This window comes from Podarcis cretensis (assembly GCF_951804945.1).
Source record: "Podarcis cretensis genome assembly, chromosome: 14".
NCBI lineage: Eukaryota > Metazoa > Chordata > Lepidosauria > Squamata > Lacertidae > Podarcis > Podarcis cretensis.
The window spans coordinates 47,232,274-47,251,739 of NC_137183.1; the positions used below are offsets into that span (position 1 = coordinate 47,232,274).

Below are 19,466 nucleotides of genomic sequence, written 5' to 3' on the forward strand. Positions count from 1 at the left end.
AGGGAAGCAGGGCTGCTGGTGGTCAGCCAGCCCAGGAATGTTAACACATTTTCCAGAACAGAATTTGCAAGAGCAATGCTGGCTTGAGCTTGGAAAAGAAGGGAAGGGAGCAAAATGGCTTCTTGCCTTTCTGCTTTCCTTTTTCTTAAAAATCATAGGGGGGGGGGAGCCCTTGGGAGCCTCTGCATTCATGCTGATTGCCAAGTTGTCTTTTCGACATTACTAGAGAGGATGCTAGCTCAGGACACTCCACACCCAGAGCAGGCAGATAAATTGAAGAGTATCCAAAACCAAACCACTCGGTCCCCAGAGCTAGACTGTTACGGTAATTTGGGCAGAGAGTTCCAGGAGGCCTGGTACGCCTGAACTTTGAAAAGGTTCAACAAACATCTACGCTCAAGTCGCAACTCTTATATATCTATCTCCACTAATGCAACCTTCTCTGCAAATGGGAAGATGCTGGGCTCTTGGGGAAGTGCAGTCAGATAATTAAGACTGCCCTCCCCACAGTGATTGGGCTCTTTAAACTTGGGAATAATAATAATAATAATAATAATCACCACCACCACCACCATCATCATCAGTGCTTTTTTCTGGGGGACGCATACCCCTAAACATTTTGTGAATCTAAGTTTGGCCTCATTGAGGGGCAGAATTTCAATATGAGTAGGAAAATGAGAGTACCCCTAAACATTCCCCCCCCCCAAAGCACTGATAATAATAATATAGTCAGGGTTGCCAACTTTGGAAGCCATGAACACCCCGTGCCACCTCAATTCAGTTTGGGCAAAATGGTGATGCCAACTGTGCCAAGAGATCTTCTGTGGGTCTAGCTCTAAGATTTAGTGACCTGAAAACAGGCACTTTCTGCTATTGCCCCGCTCTGCTGAGTTGTTGTTGATTAATAATAATAATAATAATAATAATAATAATAATAATAATAATAATAATAGGATGCCCTTCCTCGGCCATACTTGAAACAACAGCCACCTGTTGCTTCAGACTTCTTCCAAATACTCTGCTTTTTCCCAGACCCGCAAGACTGGACTCTATGCAAATGAATCTTCTGCATCTGCCTTATTGGCTTCCTCTCTCCTCATGCTTGTAAATTGTTTGCACTGATTTTAATATTGCATTTTAATATTGCTGCAATCCATCTGGGGTTCTTATGGTGAAAGGTGGGTAAGAAACTCGAAAACAGCCACATAACTCACTAGGTTGCCTAAGGGTACACGACTTTCAGCATCAGGGCTGTTATCTGATGTATGGGATGTGCTTTGAAAACGTACGGAAAAGGGCAACGTAAATGTTGATTGGATCATCCAAAATCAGCCAGTTTCTCATCAGAATAAGCCACATAAAATTGGGAATGAGCAAGGAAAGCACAACTCACACTCCCATCCCCAACCAGCCGTCTCCAAAGCATACCAGTCAGTGACCCATAAGAAGAAAAAAGCATTTGTGTTCTACCTTAAAAACCCATGCCTTCAAGAGCAACTGCTTTGTTTGAAAATGTGCAATTCACTTGCCTGGTCTTATTTTGGAAGAGTCACAGGCTCACAAGTACGTTAAGCTCTCAGGATAGCGAGGAATATCAATCCAAAAAATAATGAATCAGATCAATGTGGGTGTCTTTGTGACTCAATAGGATGGAAACAATCCGTTCCCCTCAAGCACCCGAGGTCTATCCTCAAACACTTTGCATTCTGAGCATTAAAACACAGGCAGCATTTTTTCCATGAATAGATGCGCAATGATTGTGAACATTTGTATGATCTTCTCTCTCTCATGAGGCGTAGTTCTGAGGTCACGCCACAATCCAAGCAGTGATTCCTGGCAAAGGTACAAGCTGCAAATTTATCTAACAACTTACAGGAAGGCAAATGGGAATCTTTAGACAACAGGGTACCAGTAACAGGAGGCTTAGTTTCAACCAAGAACTGGAAGCAAACTAAGCCTCGAGAGCAGGAAGTTCAAACCTCAGAACAAAGCACTTGTGCATTTTCAATGTTTTCAAACAATATACGGCAAGGAGGAAACAGCTTTGGTACTATTAGCACCAGACACTGATGAACAGAATGACAACACCTGGATTAACAAAACATGAAAGCACACGTTGCAAAACTTTTGAAGCTCCTTTCTCACCATTAACCATGCAAAGACGAAGGGCCCTGCCTTGTGCTGCACGTGATTTAAAGCAGGGGTGGCCACGGCGGTACCCTCCTGATGTTTTCAGTCTCCAACTCCCACCAGCCCCTTCAAGCGCGGCCAGTAGTCAGGGATGACAAGATCTACAGCAACCCTGCTGGCTACCCCTGGTTTAGAGGGCAAAGGCCGTCCAAAGGCAAAAGCAATTCGTCTTCCAAACTACCCCTTTTGGAATGGTAAGCAACCATTTTGCAAGAAGGTAAATCTCTCAGTGGCAGGAGGAGGGACTGGTTTGAGCAAGTGAGCATGGGGTTGCAAAAGTAGCTTGGAATTGGGTGTGTGCTGAACAATGGAGGGAGGGACCCCCTCCAAAAAACAGCATCAAAGAGCTCTTGGAGGAAATAAACAAGGAATGAGAAAAATAAGGAAAGTAGAGGTATAAGATGCATCCAGAACCAACAGGTAATACACACACACACACACATATACACACACTTAGAAAAATAGGAAGCTTTCACTCCATCTTAGGGACATAGGAAGCTGCCTTATACTGAACCAGACCATTGGTTCACCTAACTCAGCACTGTCTGCACTGACTGGCAGCAGCTCTCCAGGGTTTCAGGCAGCAAGTCTCTGCCTGTCCTACCTGGAGATGCCAGAGGTTGTACCTGGGACCTTTCCCCTGGAAGGCATGTGCTCCACCACTGAGCTAGGCGCCTTCCCGAAAATGCATTAGTTTTGTACTTGATTAGTCAACACTGCTAGTTTGACGGGAGGAATTAATCACTGACCGGATTGGTCTGCATTAGTTCTTTCAAGCAGGGCTGTAAATAGTTGGCAGTTTCCTCCCAGGCAGCATTTAGGATCCGAAGAGCCCCATGTGTATTTTACAAGGCGAGGTTGGTAACAAGCGGGACTGGAACCACCAAAATTCAGCAGGGAGAGGGCTGCTGTCCTCTTTGAAGCTGCCATTTGCTGCTATCTCATTCATAAACTTTTTTTTTTTCCAATCCTGGTTGCCCAAGCCCAGAGGAAGGCAGTCATCAATGACATCCAGATTTATTCATTTTTTAAAAAAGATTCTCGTTCATAGGGCTCTTTTAAAAGGCACTGCAAGGCTTTTAAGCTGAAAGAAGCTTCCCAACAATCCTGTGACTTGGCTCTATTAAGGTATCCACAATCATTTCTGAACAAGGGATGGAAGGCTGCCAAAGAGGTTTTCATTCATACATCTACCAGTGCCTATATTTCTGAAGTGACGCGTTCCTCTTGGGAACATCCACTGCACCTATCAGGGAGGCAGTGGGTGGGGATAATCTCTACCAACAAACCCCAACAGAAAAATACTGAGCAGCCAGAACAAACCTCAGCCTCCCTAGTCTGCAAAGCCCTCCTGCCTCCCCATCCATGGCTACTAGGGAGCATCGCAGGCAGCAGGCAGGCACAAGTCCTCAGTGGTTGGCTGGGGCTAGGACAGAGGAAAAAGGCTCTGCCATGTCTTTTTCTTGGGCTCTGCCAGCCACCACCATTCTGTGTTCTCCGTCTCTCTGCCCGATGCCTTCCAGACCCTCCTGGGCGTTCAGATTGGCAGAGAGGGCCTTCTTGGTAGTTCTGCACAACCCCCAGAAGTTCAAGAGGTGCTGCCATCCCTGGAGATGGCATTCTCTGCAGGGGCCCCTCAGCTGAGAGATTCCCTTCCCAAATGGGTACATTTGGGACTTTCATTTTATGGCTTCCATGGTATGCTCAATAGGGCCTTCGATGCTCAAGACATACAGGCAACTCCCGTTTTAGGCGCAACCGGTATGTGCGCAGAAACGTCATAAAGGCGTCACTGAAACATCACTAACGGGCCGGAATGGGGGCAGGAAGGGGTGGAGCAAGGCATTTGCAGACTTCTTCATAGGGTTTCCAATTCCATGCAATTCCACACACGTGCACAAGGACCCAGAATGCAACTCCGGTGCAAGCAGGGAGTTGCCTGTATATTTTTAGGCCCCACTCTGTTCCCTTTGATTGGCATTTGTTTTATTAATTGGTTTTATTGCTGTGGTTTTTTTTAATCGTGGTCGAGGGCATGTATGAAATTTAAAATAAAATAACAGTAATAATAGTCATAGGGACGCGGGTGGCGCTGTGGGTTAAACCACAGAGCCCAGGACTTGCCGATCAGAAGGTTGGTGGTTTGAATCACTGCAACAGGGTGAGCTCCCGTTGCTCGGTCCCTGCTCCTGCCAACCTAGCAGTTCAAAAGCATTTCAAAGTGCAAGTAGATAAATAGGTACCACTCCGGCGGGAAGGTAAACGGCGTTTATGTGCGCTGCTCTGGTTCGCCAGAAGCGGCTTAGTCATGCTGGCCACATGACCCGGAAGCTGTACGCCGGCTCCCTCGGCCAATAAAGCGAGATGAGCGCCACAACCCCAGAGTCGGCCACGACTGGACCTAATGGTCATGAGTCCCTTTTCCTTTTAATAATAGTCATGGTACTGATAATAATAATTCCCAACCCCTGTTCTCCCATCACTACCATCTTTTAGTTACCTCCACTGCTGCAGAAAGTATGCATCTAAATACCACTTCCTGGGAATCACAAGTGGGGGGTGTGTGTTGTTTTTCTCAGGTCCTGCTCATGGGTTTTCCACAAGCATCCGTTTGGCCACTGTGAGAACAGGATGCTCAGCTCCATGGCCAAAGATGTTTGAAATTTGGAAGAGGGGTTCCAGGCTGCCCCCCTCCCTCCCTGGGCTGGGAGTTCTCCAGTGGCAGATGGGATAGATGAAAGAAGGGAAGGCTTGTGCATTCTCTTAAGTTTGCAAGGATACCTTCAGCAAATGTGGCGCTTGTGTGTGTGCCCTTCCCCTGCTGCATTGTAGGCAATAACTTCTGCAAGAATAGTTCTGGAAGTCACATCCCAGGGACACAAGATGCTGTTGGAATAGGCCCTAGAATTCCTGCTTAAGTGATGCCCCCCTCCCACCCCCTCGGCTCTCAAAACAAGAAATTTAACGGCAGGCAATTAGACCTTATCACTTTACTCTAATTGCCTATTAAATCTCACATAAAAATGCACTGCGGTGCTGACTCTCAGAAGAGTTCATTCACTGACAAGAATGGGAGGGGAGCCCAAGGAGGGCATCTCCTGGTCTCTTGCGCTAAATGCCAGCTTGTTCCTCTGCATTCAATCATCTTGACAGCACCAACTTTTAACATCCAAGAATGCAGCAATGTGGAAGGTTCTAAGTTGGGTTGTGTATGTGGTGGGGTTGGGTGTTTTTACAGATTTTCTCTCCTGTTGCAGATTATTTTTACTGCTTCCAGGAACAGACCTGTCTTGTAGAACATCTCCTAGGAGTTTTTGGATAGCTAATCTTTGCCACCTTCATTGTGGCTCACCAGGAAGATGCAGAAGGCTTGGAATAGGGTTCTCCCAACGCCGCTGCAGCTTCCAGACTGGTGCAGCGGAATCTCCCAAATAAGAGCTGGCTCCTAGGGAACAGTCTGATAAAGGACCCATGGACTGTTAAGTCCAGTGCAAGGTGACAATGGGGTGTGGTACTCATCTTGCCACACCCAGCCAGCGTTTGTCCACAGACAGCCTTCCGGGCCATGTGGCCAGTATGACTAAACCGCTTCTGGCGCAACGGAACACAGTGATGGAAACCAGAGCACACGAAAACACTGTTTACCTTCCTGCCACAGCGGTACCTGTTTATCTACTTGCAGTGGTGTGCTTTCAAACTGCTAGGTTGGCAGGAGCTGGGACAGAGCCACAGGAGCTCACCCCATCACACAGATTTGAACCGCTGACCTTTTGATCAGCAAGCCCAAGAGGCTCAGTGGTTTAGACCACAGCGCCACAGTCTGATGCTGTGTGGATGAACTATGCACAACATCACCCAGCAGCCTAGCTGGTGGTGGATCCATAAGGTGTAGGGCAAAGGTCCCAAGAGGAGGTCTCTGTAGCACCAGAGCCATGGGGGGGGGGGGGAAATCTGCAGGACCAGAGACAGCTTGTAAGTAAGCACAGTTGTTGCTTCCTATCTGAGGGGGGGCCCATCAGCAGAGATCAATTTTAAAAAAGGGAGTGTGCCAGTTTGCAGCCTTGAACTGAAACCGCTGCTCGGTGGCTTTTGGTTCAGAATCCTTCTCAGCAGGGAGATCTGCACCATGGTCCTTCTATAAGGAGTTAAGGCATCTTTTGTTTCCTCCAGCACAATTCTTCTTATCAGCTGAGAGCCTACAGAGGCAGGCTCTCCAAGGACAGATCCTGAACCATTGACACAGAGCCCCTTGGCTTTGGCAGTGCACTGCCCTAAGATCTGCCCCAGAAACTGGGAGCCTGCCCACTCAGCGCTTCCGTTCATGCACATCACCAGACAAGTCGCTTCCCAACAACCTCGGTATTAAGCATTGATCCTGATTTGTTTGCACAATGATTCCGAGAAGGATATATGACGGCAACTGTTGACCGAGGGTTTGTTATGGATTTAAGGGGGTGGTTATATGACATCACATCAAGCAATTCCTACCTCGCACTTTCCAGTCCATTTTACTCTGCATTTTCCCGGGCTTTACTTAACTGTTTATTTTTTGGAAGCAGGTTTCTTGCACAAGCCTGCCAGATCCACTTTAACTGTGCAGCTGGAATTTGCTGGTAGTGACTGAATCCCACCCGCAAAACAGCAACAGGCTAGAAGCAGCAGAACATACTGTATTTTTCCATGTATAAGACGCACCCTATTTTTTTAAACCCAAAATTAAAAAATTAAGTTGTTTAGCTTTCTGGGGGTGGGGGGTGGGGGAGGTCACTTCCACCAATCGCTCACCTGCCTGCCTGCCACTGCTAATCGCTTGCCACAGCTACTGCCGCTCGCACACCTTGCTGCAGCCGCCAATTGTCTGCCTGCTCGCTGCCACCAACAGCCCACCCACCCACTTGCCGCAGCCACCAATCGCCTGCCCAATTGCCGTAGCCACAGCCAATCGCCAGCAGGCCTTGTCACAGCCAGCGATCACCTGCCCAATCGCTACTGCCAATTTCCTGCTTGCTGCTGCCATTAATTGCACGTCCCCCCTCTGCATTCACTGTGGGTGTATAAGACAACACCTAATTTTGCCTATTTATTTTTTTTAGCAAAAAGCGCCGTCTTATACACGGAAAAATACGGTATTTTCCTTCAATGCTCCTTTCCCTGTACTACAGAGGACTGGCACTTACCCCCATTGCTCTGCTTTGGCCTAAATGTACCTTTCTCTGACACTGAAAAAACTTCCATTGACGATTTTTGCCAGGCAGCCAACGAAAGCGTTCCCTGTACGATTCAGTGGAATTTTGACTTGGTGCCGCTGCCCAGTTACAAAAACAGCAACAAAGACAGGCGGGAGATCAGTAAGCAACGGCTGCAGCCTAGTGAGATGATGGTGTCAGGGTAAGGTATGTTCCAAAGCAAGCAACTCAAGACAGCCTAAGCCCATCTTCTGCTCTTTAATGGTGGCCTTGCACAAGAAAGGCAGAAAGAAAACTGGAGCCAGGTGACCTGTCTGTCTATTAACCTCTGCGTTTTACCCAGGCAGATCAATAAGTGCTTTGCTAAATACCACGTTAATGCGCTGTTCGTTTATGATTGAGCCCAGACGGGTTCCAGGGTACTAGGAAAAATAAACCTCTGTTAACACACGGACCACTTAGGCAGCTATTTCAGTTAACTTCAAAGGTGATTAGCACACCGCAACCTAACACCATAAAGCCAAGCGTTATGAAATCTAGTGAAATGCAATGCTAATTGAGAAACAGGAATTGTTATTATCTTGCACAAAAGACACAGAGAACAATCTGTCCGTGTCCGGCTTTTCTTCAGAAGAGCTTATTTGGATATCATGTAGAGATTGGGCAGTGCAAAGGTACTTTGACAAGCACCTGCCAGATGAATTATGGTGGCTTTTATAACTTCTGTGGAAGTCTTGTGCAACACTGCTGCGAACACAACAGGGTTCCTGTTCACAATTTAAAAAAACAGGCCCAGCCACAGCCCTGTTCAAATTGTTTTCCTTTAAAAGCAACACCATCACAATTAATGAGAATGAGGATATTTTAAGTATCCCAGCCGGGCAGGCAGCTCGGTAAATTCTTGCGAAGTAGCAGATTTAGTTACATAATTCCCCCCACCCCACCCCGCCAGTCTTCAAGTCGCTATGAGTGTACTCCTCAGGGCAGGACAGCGGAACAATTTAAAATCATCGCATCGTTAACAGCAGGGTTAAAGAGGGGCTCAGAACTGGCAACAATGTGTGGGCCAAATGACCCCATGCCATGCTTAGGACCCACGGCTGTGGCAGAAAACATGCTAGGGCAGGCAGAATGTGCCATCGTTTTGCAAGCAGTTGCAGACATCCCAACTCTGTCCTATGTTTTCTGCAACTGGTCCCTGTCCCCAGCCTCCAATTTATAACCCAATATCTGCATTTTCTAATCTCTGCCTTTACCCAACCTCTCCCCCCCCCCCACCAATTTTATCCACTGCCCAATTCCTTTAATAAAAGCAATCTGTGCTTTTCACTGTTCCAAGTCTCTGGTACATATCAAATTTTCCACTCAGGCTTTTTTTTTTTTTTTTAAGAACGGTTATTTATTCTTCCCACTCTGCAGAATTCCTCCAACAATATCAACAGCAAGTTGTCTTGACTATCTCTTCCTCCAGAAAGGAAGCTGGATGTGGTGGTGGTGGTGGGCGTGGTCACTTTTGGGAAGTTTCTTCCTTCGTGCCCCTGCTTGCAAAAGAGATTGACTCTCATGTAATCAATCTGCTCGGAACATGGCACGACTTCCTAAACCACACCTTCCCATATGGGGCGAAAGCATGCGCCATGTGGCATGGAGAGTCTTATGCGCAGGATTTTCCTTAAGCCAACGCTTAGCTCTCACGCTTTTGAAAGGCTAATAGAGGAAACCTTTGAGCAAGTGCAGAGCAAAACACTTCAGCAATCGAACCAATCCCCGGCTCGTTGCTTCTTACACATTGGCAGGTGGCAAGTGGTTTGTGGAAAATGTCCTCGTGGGCCAAATTAGGACCTCTTCCACTTAGGATCACTTAAGAGATTTCTGAAGTATTAAGACGTTTATCAATGCTTATAAATAAACCAATAAACCAATAGGCAGGACTGCAAATCGGAGGTTACCCACCACTAGCTTAAACCATGGTTTATCACTTTGGACATAACACGGAAAACTTTGGTTTAACAAATGAGAAAAGTGCTCGGCTGCAGCAGGAGGAAGAGGAGGATAGAGGTGCCTTGCCTGTTTCCAGCCCTAAATCATGTTTTGTTGGGTCAGGCAGGTTAGGGTCTGGACCGGGCTGTTGACTGCTGCCAGGGCTGTGCACAAGTGATGTGCAAATTAAAGTTGAAGTTCTGGGCCAGGACAAAAAACTGAAATCTGCTGCCTGTATCAGAGCTGCAAAGTTGCACAGCTTTCAGTTTGCATACATTTCGTTTGGTTTTGCTAGTCTCAAGGCAAAGAGACTGAAGACACCCACCCCACCTGCTACGACTTAGTTCACCAAAATCATGATTCAGCTGCTTCTCTAGCTTCTTTCAGCAAACACTGCCCACACATTTTCAAGCATATTTGTGAAGCCTTAAGAGCTGCTACCCCTCCCCCCCGCCCCAGGCTTCTTAAGAAGTCAATTTTTTTGCATCCAGTTATCATGCTCTGCGCTTTTTTCCATGGTTCCACTGTGTCACATCACTCATGGCTTCAGTTGACAGCTTAACCAGCTAGGTACGCTAATTTATCTCTCAAAGAGCACTTGCCAGCAGCGTAGACATTACGTTTGAAGCTGTCAGTCCCTTTCACCCAGGGCTGAGAAGTACATGCCTTGGTTCAGAAAGCAGCAGTACAACTAAGCCTATATCAGAACTGCCCCTCCTGCAGTGCCAAGTGGACACCATGCCACAACTCTCCTCTTCAAAAAAAAAAACTCTATAGAGAAAGGATCAGAAAAGATGGGTTTCGAAATCACAGAGGAAATAAAAGTCATGGGGAAAGCTGAGCTTCAAAAATGCAGGTGCCAAGTCACCAGTTGCAGCACTGGTGAGATGCACGCTGCAGGAAGGGGGGGGGTCATCTCTGACCTTGGTGAAGGGTTAGCAGACCTGCTGCAGGTGGGGAACTGACAGACCACACTGTGGCTGGACAATGACACTTCCTGTTCCAGTTACACCGCAAATCTGAAGCAGAAGGTGGATCCGGGAGACCAGGTCTCCGATCTCTACAATTTGTGAAGACCACCGAATAACCACCAAATCTCAGCTCACATGGTTGTTGGGAGGATAAATATGGAGGAGGAAGAGCCATGTATATCACCTTGAGCTTACTGGAGACAGGGTGGAATACAAATGCAGGAACAAAAGTTAACAACAATATTGACTTTTATTTTTGGCTAATGCAACATTCCTCCTCCTAAAAAGAGAAAGCAGTAGAAGAAAGCAGTAGAAGCTAACAGCGCACACAGCTCGCTACACATTGGATCTGGCGGGACAGAGGGCATCCTGACACCAGCACGTCTCTCGGCTCAAGGCAGGCCCTGAAACAGCAGCTGCACCTGAACGTAGCTCAAGTCTGTGATTCAGATGTTTGCTGCAGGATCAACTTGTGGGATGTATGACACAGTAGGCCAGCAACTTAGGCAGGGGTTACATTCCTGGGATTGCGCCTTAAACCAAAATCATGTATATTCAAAACACGTTGGGTTCAATGGCAGGTGGGATTGCTAAAGTCATTTTCCCTGCCCCCTTTTTTAGTTTTTATTTTATTTTATGCCACACACATAAAGCTGAACATGCACAAGTTAAATGCGTGCAAGTTGCCGGCTTACTCTCCTGCAGGTTTGGCCTGAGGAGTAAAGCCGATCACTGGGGAAAGGGGCGTGGGCTCCCTCTTCTCAGTCCCGTATCCTTGAATAAATGTTTCTAGACCAGAACAGAAAGGGACCAGGCCTTCTCCCGAGGCGACCATGTATAAATCACTCCTCCAGGTGCCACCATAACTCAAGGTAGGGCTTCACTGGAAGCAATGCTGACATTGAGACCGCTTCTGCAAAACAAGTCGGAACTTAAAGAGGAAGAGCCCTGCTGGGTCTGACCAAAGGCCTATATAGTCCAGAGCTGCTCCCATAGTGGCCAACCAGTGGCCTCTGGAAATCCACAAGCAGGACGTCAGAAAATACCCCTCTTCTGCTTGCAGTACCCAGCGACAGAGGCATACAGCCTCCAATGCCAGCAGTCAGGACTGGTAGCCATCAATAGCCGCATGCTCCATTATTTTACCTAATTCCCTACATCTTGTGGCAGTGAATTCCACAGTTCAGGTGTGCACTCCATCCTTTAGTCTGTCCTGAATCTCCCACCAGCTTCATTTGATGGTCTTGGGCTCTTAACATCAAGAGAGAAGGATAAAACTTCTCTCTCTCCGCTTTCTCAATGTCATGCCTACCTAACAGCCTGTACAAACTTTTACTCTGCCCAGGATGCAATACAGATTGGAAACACAGGAACTGTCACAGAATGATGCAAATCCAGGATCTATGCCAAGCAACCCCACATACTCGTACACAATATAAAAATAACACTTATTCTTCTTATTATTATTTAAAGTATTTATGCACCCCTTTTCATCAGAAAAGATAATTAAGCAGCTTACAAAGTAAAAGAGACGATGTAATATATTAAAGATTGAATACAGTATGGGAAACGATCAACCTCCATAAATAATAAAATATATCAAACTCCAAAACACAGAATTTCGTTCACTCAGTATAGTCGCTCAATATCCACATCTACTAACACGTGTCTGCACCTCAATTAACCTAAACACATTCACACACACACTCAACAATGACACACCCCAGCCAGGAGGTTCGATGACCCTCTAGGTTCCTCCCAACACCAAAATTCTATCTGTTTTATTATAAAAAATATTTATATCGGGGAAAAGAATATTGATATCCTGCATTTTAATATACAAACCCTTTCAAGGCAGTTTACAAATAGTGTTAAGCTACTTAAAAAAAGTAAAATAAACAAAATCAATGTTATAAAATGTCACCAGGATCCTTTCAACAGGGCAGTTGGTGATAAAAGCAGCCCTGTGTGGGAAAGGGATAGTGTCCTGGGTAAATAAACAAATAATATATAAAGGCTGCACCGCAGCACTGGCAACCTAAAAACGAGGCTAGAATCAAATTTAATCTAGGACTATGCAATGTTTATGAAGCAATGCAGAAATGGCAGTCCTTGCCAGGAATAGGAATTAAAAAACAAGACAGGAGGGAGGGGGAGTCACAGAGTTATAAGGTGCCAATGGGACAGAAATCCAACAGTGCTATCCTAGGCATATTCCCCACCCCCCAAGCGCAAGTAAATGGGGCTAACTCCCGAGTGAATGTGGTTTGAGAGGTTACGGGATTGAGATATCAGAAGACGAACGCATGGGATTAGAACATAAATAAAATTCGCTGCACAGCACTAGGTACAAATTCTGCACGTAAAGGGAACAAAACCAAAAGGTGGATTGACACAGGAGGAAAGAAAGAGCTTATTACTTCAAGGAAACCCAGCAAGTCTTAACACATCCAGGATGTCATCCTCATCTGTGCCAGTTCTCAGGCACGATTAAAGATTTAGGGCAAAGTTTTACCCTAAACCAGGGGTGGGAGAGGGGACGCAGGTGGCGCTGTGGGTTAAAGCCTCAGCGCCTAGGGCTTGCCGATCGAAAGGTCGGCGGTTCGAATCCCTGCGGCGGGGTGCGCTCCCGCTGCTCGGTCCCAGCGCCTGCCAACCTAGCAGTTCGAAAGCACCTCCGGGTGCAAGTAGATAAATAGGGACCGCTTACCAGCGGGAAGGTAAACGGCGTTTCCGTGTGCGGCTCTGGCCACGTGACCCGGAAGTGTCTCCGGACAGCGCTGGCCCCTGGCCTCTTAAGTGAGATGGGCGCACAACCCCAGAGTCTGTCAAGACTGGCCCGTACGGGCAGGGGTACCTTTACCTTTACCTTTAGGGGTAGGAGAACCAGAGGCTTGCAGGCAAATGTGGGTCTCTGGGCTTCTTTATCTGGCCCCTCAGATTCTCCCCACACCACGTGCCCCTCTCCCTAGATTGCAACCCCTTGCCAAACCTGTTTGTTACTCTCTTTGAATGCTTTTCCCTGGCTGGGAATTGTTTTGGTAATTCCCCTTATATGCCTGGATGCAGGATGGGGAGAGGGCGTGTGTGTGGCCGACTTGCACGCCTGGAATGTAGGCTACTGTGCAAACGGTTAAGCGTCACACTCCTTGGTCCACCCGCTTTTGCACCTGCCCCCACTCACTGCTTATGGGCAGCCTCCAGAAGGTTTTGAAGAATTATGTATTATTATTATTTTTAATCAAATTTGTAAACCACACCATACCTGCAGGTCTCAGGGTGGTTACAACATAAAATCACAAATAGATGGTAGAAGTTGCTCCACCCTGTCGTATCTTAATCAGCAGAAAGCCGAGAGCGGCAGTTTTCACGCAATTGCTGCTGTGAGCTCTATAAGCAAATGTACTGTTCTCAATCTTTTTTGTGATTTTATGTGCCCGGTACGCACACATGAACGCAGCCAACTTGTAGCTGATCTGGGGAAACAACTTCAACTGTTCTGAATTTGAATTAGGCTAACTTCAGTACTTAATCTTTTTTCTGCAAGGGCTGCAAGCTTTAATTGGTTTAACCGGTCAAGGACTCAGCTAAAGGCTGAGTTGGTTTAATTGTTGGGGCTGAGATTTAAAGATAAACACTTTTCCATCTCTTGCAATCCTACCACAGAGGTGCTAAATAAAGATGAGCTTTCCTTTTGGCAACGAGAGCTAGCTTTTATTTACTGCCTTGCAATACATTTCCTTCAAAGTCTCAAGAAAAGCATTCAAACTGTGCTGGCTGGAGTTCATGGGCAACACCAGATTGGCGAAGCTGGCTTAAACTATGAAGGAATATGCGCAGAATTTGAATCTCGCTTTTGGCATAAACTTTGGAGGGTCTCAGGCAAGGTTCTCCCTTTCTGCCTCTGCTTTTCCCACCTGAAACATATTACTCGCCTATCCTGCCATATGTGGGACGCATTGTATTTCTATAATGCTTTAGAGTTTAAAATTATATTAACCCTTATTATTTATTTGCAGCAGAAGCAGCAAGAGAAATCAATCCACTAATCTGCTTTGGCACAAGCTTTTCTCTCCCACGGTGCTGATTATCTCATGACAGAGGACCTTATTTAAAGTGTGCCAGCCAGGAAGGGCTTACCTGGGACTTTGTCGACAGACGCAAACACGGAGCGTTGTACGGTAGGGTCGCAGCTGCCACGTCGGGCTTGGTCGTAAAACCGGAACGGCAGGTGCTGAGATGCAGAAGCTGAGCTATGTCCAAAACCCATCACTTCGTTTGAAGGTTGGACCGGAAGGTCTAGGAGAGCTGGGTTTAAACGAGACACATTTCAAAATCAACATCAGCTGAAGAACCTCAGCTTGTCAAAACCGTGCCTAGGGATGATGGGAGTTGTAGTCCAACAACATCCAGAGGACTACAGACTCCCTATCCCTGGGTTACCAAAATGTAACGAGCTTTCTAAATGGAGGTCTTTATTCCCCAGTTGGTATCTCTGCACTAGATCTGCAACGTGTTTTACGTACGCACTGCTGTTGTTTTAAACGGTTTTTAAAGCTTCTATCTGTAAAACAAGCTTAACTGCTTTTGTGTTTGCAAGTATTTTAACTGTTTTTCTTTATGTTACTGTTTCACACATGTTTTATTCCTTGGGATGTGATAGATAGATAGATGATAGATAGATAGATAGAGAGAGAGAGAGAGAGAGAGAGAGAAATAAATAAATGGTCCTTGCAGCTATGACAATTCTCCGAATTCAGATTGTTGCAATTTTTCCACGGAATGTGAGTTTTGATATTATCACACTGGATGGGAAGAATTCACCCTGGTCAGGGATGGGGAATGTTGTGTTCTGCAGGTGCAGATGGGCTACAGCACTGCTCATCCCTGACCACCGGCCACGTGGGCCTGAGCTGACGGGAATTGGAGCCAGCCAAAAAATACATCTGGAGGGACACAGGCTTCCCGCATCACCCTTGCCTTTGCAAGCAAAACAGTACATAATGGGGAGGGAATTTTTGGAAAAAGGCAACTTTTGATATGAGAAAGATGACAATTTTGCAGTCTCTTTTGGTACCGGAGAATCAATGCTGAGCGTTTTGGAAGTTTACAAAACTAATGATGTTAACGGTGCATCCAGTGCTAGCATGTATCCCATGCTAGCCCTACTCAGAGTAGGCCCATTGAAATTAATGGACATGTAGAATGATGGTACATGTTTTGTTTTAAGTTTATTGCTGTTTTTACTTTTATTTTTTGAATGCCGGGCAGCAGATTTGGGGGCTGTTAAGGGCAGCACAGCAAGCGGGAAGCAGGTTCAAAGTTCACTGGGCAGTCCTCTTGTGCAAATCCCACTAAAGTGAACGTAGTTGTGCAACAGCATGTGAGTAAATAACTTAAGCTTTCGGGTATGAACAGAGCACTACTATGGCTCTTACAGGTATAGACTTTTACCATGTATGCAACATTGTTCTCCTTTTCTATACAATGCTGGTTTTGCTTTCAGTTGTTGTTGTTTAGTCGTTTAGTTGTGTCCAACTCTTCGTGACCCCATGGACCAGAGCATGCCAGGCACTCCTGTCTTCCACTGCCTCCTGCAGCTTTGCTTCCAGTTACTAAGCCGGAAATCAGGGATAAGGGGCCTTTTTCATCCCCAAAAAGCATTCTCTTCTGTGCAGCCTTTCGGAGTCCACATGCCACTGGTGGGCAAGGCCAGAAGCAAAAGCAGGCGGAACAATGAATGTAAATTTTACCTTCCTACAAGGAGACGGGTCTCTACTCACCCAACCCTTTCTATCCCCCTCCGTCCAGGGAGCAAAGCAACATAATCAGAGTTTAATGACGTATTCCAGCCAGGCACACACACACCCAATGAGGGTGCAAAGAAGGGCTGGCGAGAGGTGTAACCTAGGAAGAGTCCCAAGGGCCAGGAAGAGAGGCCTGATGGGCCGCATTTGGCTCCGGTCCTGAGGTTCCCTTTCCCCAGTGTAAAGCAATGAAACTTTACGAGTGGCAAGGAAACACGGTACGTTTATCTGGAGAGCGAGAGTTACCTGCTATTCTTTGCATTTTCATACGCCGAGCCTGGATGCGGCCCTTTGCCAAGCGCTGCTTTGCAATGATGCAACGGATGTGATCCGAAAAGATGAAGGTGGCCTGAAGGATGGGGAAGGGCTTGGAATGGGGGCTGGAGGCTGGCTTGTGAATGATGATATTCAGGGCACGGCTGTCGTCTTCCACTCCGGTCACCTGCATATCCTGGGATGGGGGTGGGAAAGTAGAGAAGAATGTTTATGGCAGAGATAGAATTAAGACCCAGTTTCTTGCCACAGCACCATGCTCACCCAAGGATAAAGTTGGAGCCTAGCAAGGTATGAGAGAACAGAACTGGATGGGCTCTACTACAGCTCAATGGCAGAGCTCAAAATGTTCAATGTAGGAGGGGGTCAGGGTCCCATTTCACAGCATCTCCCATAGCAGGGCTGGGTAAGACCCCCCCTCCTGCAAGGCCTTTGTCTAGCTGCATCTTTCAATGTAGACAAGCTAGACAGACTGAGTGGTGTGGCTCAGGCTGCTTCACATTTCAGGTTCTCAAAAGGAAGGGGCATTGAGGAATAGGAGATTCCTTGTCAAAACACAGGCACAGATGCAACCAGCACAGAGACTGAGGTTCCAGCCAAGCCTCATATGAAATGAGTCCTGACTCGCCCTGTTTTAGCTGTGTCAGTCTAACTCCCAGCTGAGTATGCCTAGGGTTAAAAGGAATTTTCTGAGTGGGAACCACTCCTCGAAGTCCAGCTGACTGAGCCGTGAGAGATGGAACCACCTGCTTCTTTGGGGTCCGCTAAACGAGGGATGGGGAACATTTGACCCTGTTGTTATACTATAAATCCCATCGTCCATGAGCACTGGCCATGCTGACCTAGGTTGATGGGAGTTGGAGTCCAGCAACGTCTGCACCAGATGATGTTTCCAGGAAGCCTCCTAGCATTGCTGTACATTCTTATAGGCAACACTCCTCAGCATCTGTGCTATCTCCAGAACATTACTCACAGCTGACCCCACAGGGGGGAAAGGCAGCTTTTGCATGGGTCAGAACTGGTGTCAAGCAGTGCAGTGGGTTTCCTGGAAAAAATCCCTATGCAAATTGGGACAATTTGCACCTGAAAATGTCCAGTTTGCACTGGAAAATTTGTTCTAATGCCGTGGAGAGTGATCTAATTTGGCACATTCATTTTACATATGTTTAGTAAAGAAAGCTTTGAAACGGTCAAGTATGCCTCATATCACATTTGTGGCAATCATTGTTACTAATGAACTTATGTGGAACGAAGAGTTTTCCGTTAAGGTAGCCAAGGCAGCAAAGGCAATGAATATTACTCTGACAGGGAGGGAAGTGTGGCAGAAAGGAACTTCCGTACATTGCAGCAATGCTTTCTCACAGAACCCTGTTCTGAAAATGTATCCCTAGTAAAGGTAAAGGTAAAGGTACCCCTGCCCGTACGGGCCAGTCTTGACAGACTCTGGGGTTGTGCGCCCATCTCACTTAAGAGGCCAGGGGCCAGCGCTGTCCGGAGACACTTCCGGGTCACGTGGCCAGCGTGACGAAGCTGCTCTGGCCAGAGCCAGAGCCAGAGCCAGAGCTGCACACGGAAACGCCGTTTACCTTCCCGCTGGTAAGCGGTCCCTATTTATCTACTTGCACCCGGAGGTGCTTTCGAACTGCTAGGTTGGCAGGCGCTGGGACCGAGCAGCGGGAGCGCACCCCGCCGCAGGGATTCGAACCGCCGACCTTTCGATCGGCAAGCCCTAGGCGCTGAGGCTTTAACCCACAGCGCCACCTGCATCCCGTATCCCTAGTAGTAGTATTTAAATCACGTGTTCTGCGACACACAAGGTAAGACATAAATTCCACAGTATTTAATGTTTAACAGACTAGTGTGTTTTAATACTTTGTTGGAAGCTGCCCAGAGTGGCTGGGGAAACCCAGCCAGATGGGCGGGGTATAATAAATTATTATTAATATTATAAATACATTTTGCTGGGACAAGCCTCAATTAAGTAATCTGCCTGTCACCCCAGGAAGCTGAGCCAGACCACTGGGTCCATCAAGAACAGTATTGTATACACTGGCCTGGCAAAGGCTTTTGTGGGATACAGGCAGGGGTCTTTCACAGCCCTTCCTGGGGCATTTGGCATGCAAAGCAGAAGCTCTACCACTCAGTGAATGCCACACAAAAATTCAGAAGGTCCTGTGTCTGCAGAGTGGTTTTGCTCAACTTTGGAATAAGGCCTGTGCCTCATTGCTTTAAGGCAATCTTTGTTCACCACTGGTGACCAAGGATGCACCTTGTTTTGATGCCTCATCCCCCTAGAGCACAAGGTTTGATTCATTATACTTGCTGGTTTAAACCTTACCATTTTTTACACTCACCTGGAGAAGACCTGCAAACTTCACCACTCCCCAGCCTAAGCGGGCAACGTCTGGCTCCACCAAACTCATTTGGTAAATATCCACTGCCAGAAACCTCTGGACTTGACCGCCATCTTTTGTGATCACAGTGCAGGCAATTAAATCACTGTTATCTGAAATGGAAAGGGGGGGAGAGGAGAGGAAGCATCATCAGAGGCAATTGGTTACTTTCCTAGAAAACTATTCTCAAGAGGTACCTTTGATTGTAGTGCTTTCATATTCTCAACTAGTTTTGTTGACATCTGCACCAATCTACTGCATGCATTTTTTCTTGCTAATTGTTTAATACAGCCTTCTCCAACCTGGTGCCCTCCAGATGTCTCTGGGCCACAACACTGAGGTCCAGCTCCGAGGGCCTTCTGGCGGTTCCCCCATTGTGAGAAGCGAAGTTACAGGGAACCAGGCGGAGGGTCTTCTTGGTAGTGGCACCCGCCCTATGGAACACGCTCCCATCAGATGTCAAGGAAATCAACAACTACAGTATCTGACTTTTATAAGACATCTGAAGGCAGCCCTGTATAGGGACTTTTAAAATGTTTGATGTTTTATCATATTTTTAATATTCTGTTGGGAGCCACCCAGAGTGGTTGGGGAAACCCAGCCAGATGGGCAGGATATGAATATATTATTATTGTTACTACTCCCATAATCCCTTGACAGTTTGCC

The 19,466-nt window shown here is 46.9% G+C and overlaps 1 protein-coding gene across 5 annotated transcripts in view; it reads right to left on the minus strand.

The window, feature by feature from the left end:
- Positions 1 to 19,466, minus strand: part of CLEC16A (C-type lectin domain containing 16A) — a 98,258-nt gene that overhangs the window by 27,651 nt on the left and 51,141 nt on the right. For 3 of the 5 annotated variants that reach the window (XR_013833139.1, XM_079953710.1, XM_079953711.1), the window contains exons 19-21: positions 18,762 to 18,913; positions 16,381 to 16,585; positions 14,468 to 14,635 (exon numbers count right to left, since the gene is read on the minus strand). Coding sequence is in view for 4 of the 5 variants with exons in the window: in XM_079953710.1 (XP_079809836.1) it covers positions 14,468 to 14,635; positions 16,381 to 16,585; positions 18,762 to 18,913 (525 nt within the window). In the remaining variant the exon portion in view is untranslated. Of the gene's footprint in view, positions 1 to 8,791; positions 8,918 to 14,467; positions 14,636 to 16,380; positions 16,586 to 18,761; positions 18,914 to 19,466 lie in introns of those variants that run through there. The other 2 variants (XM_079953713.1, XM_079953712.1) reach the window with 2 other exon arrangements.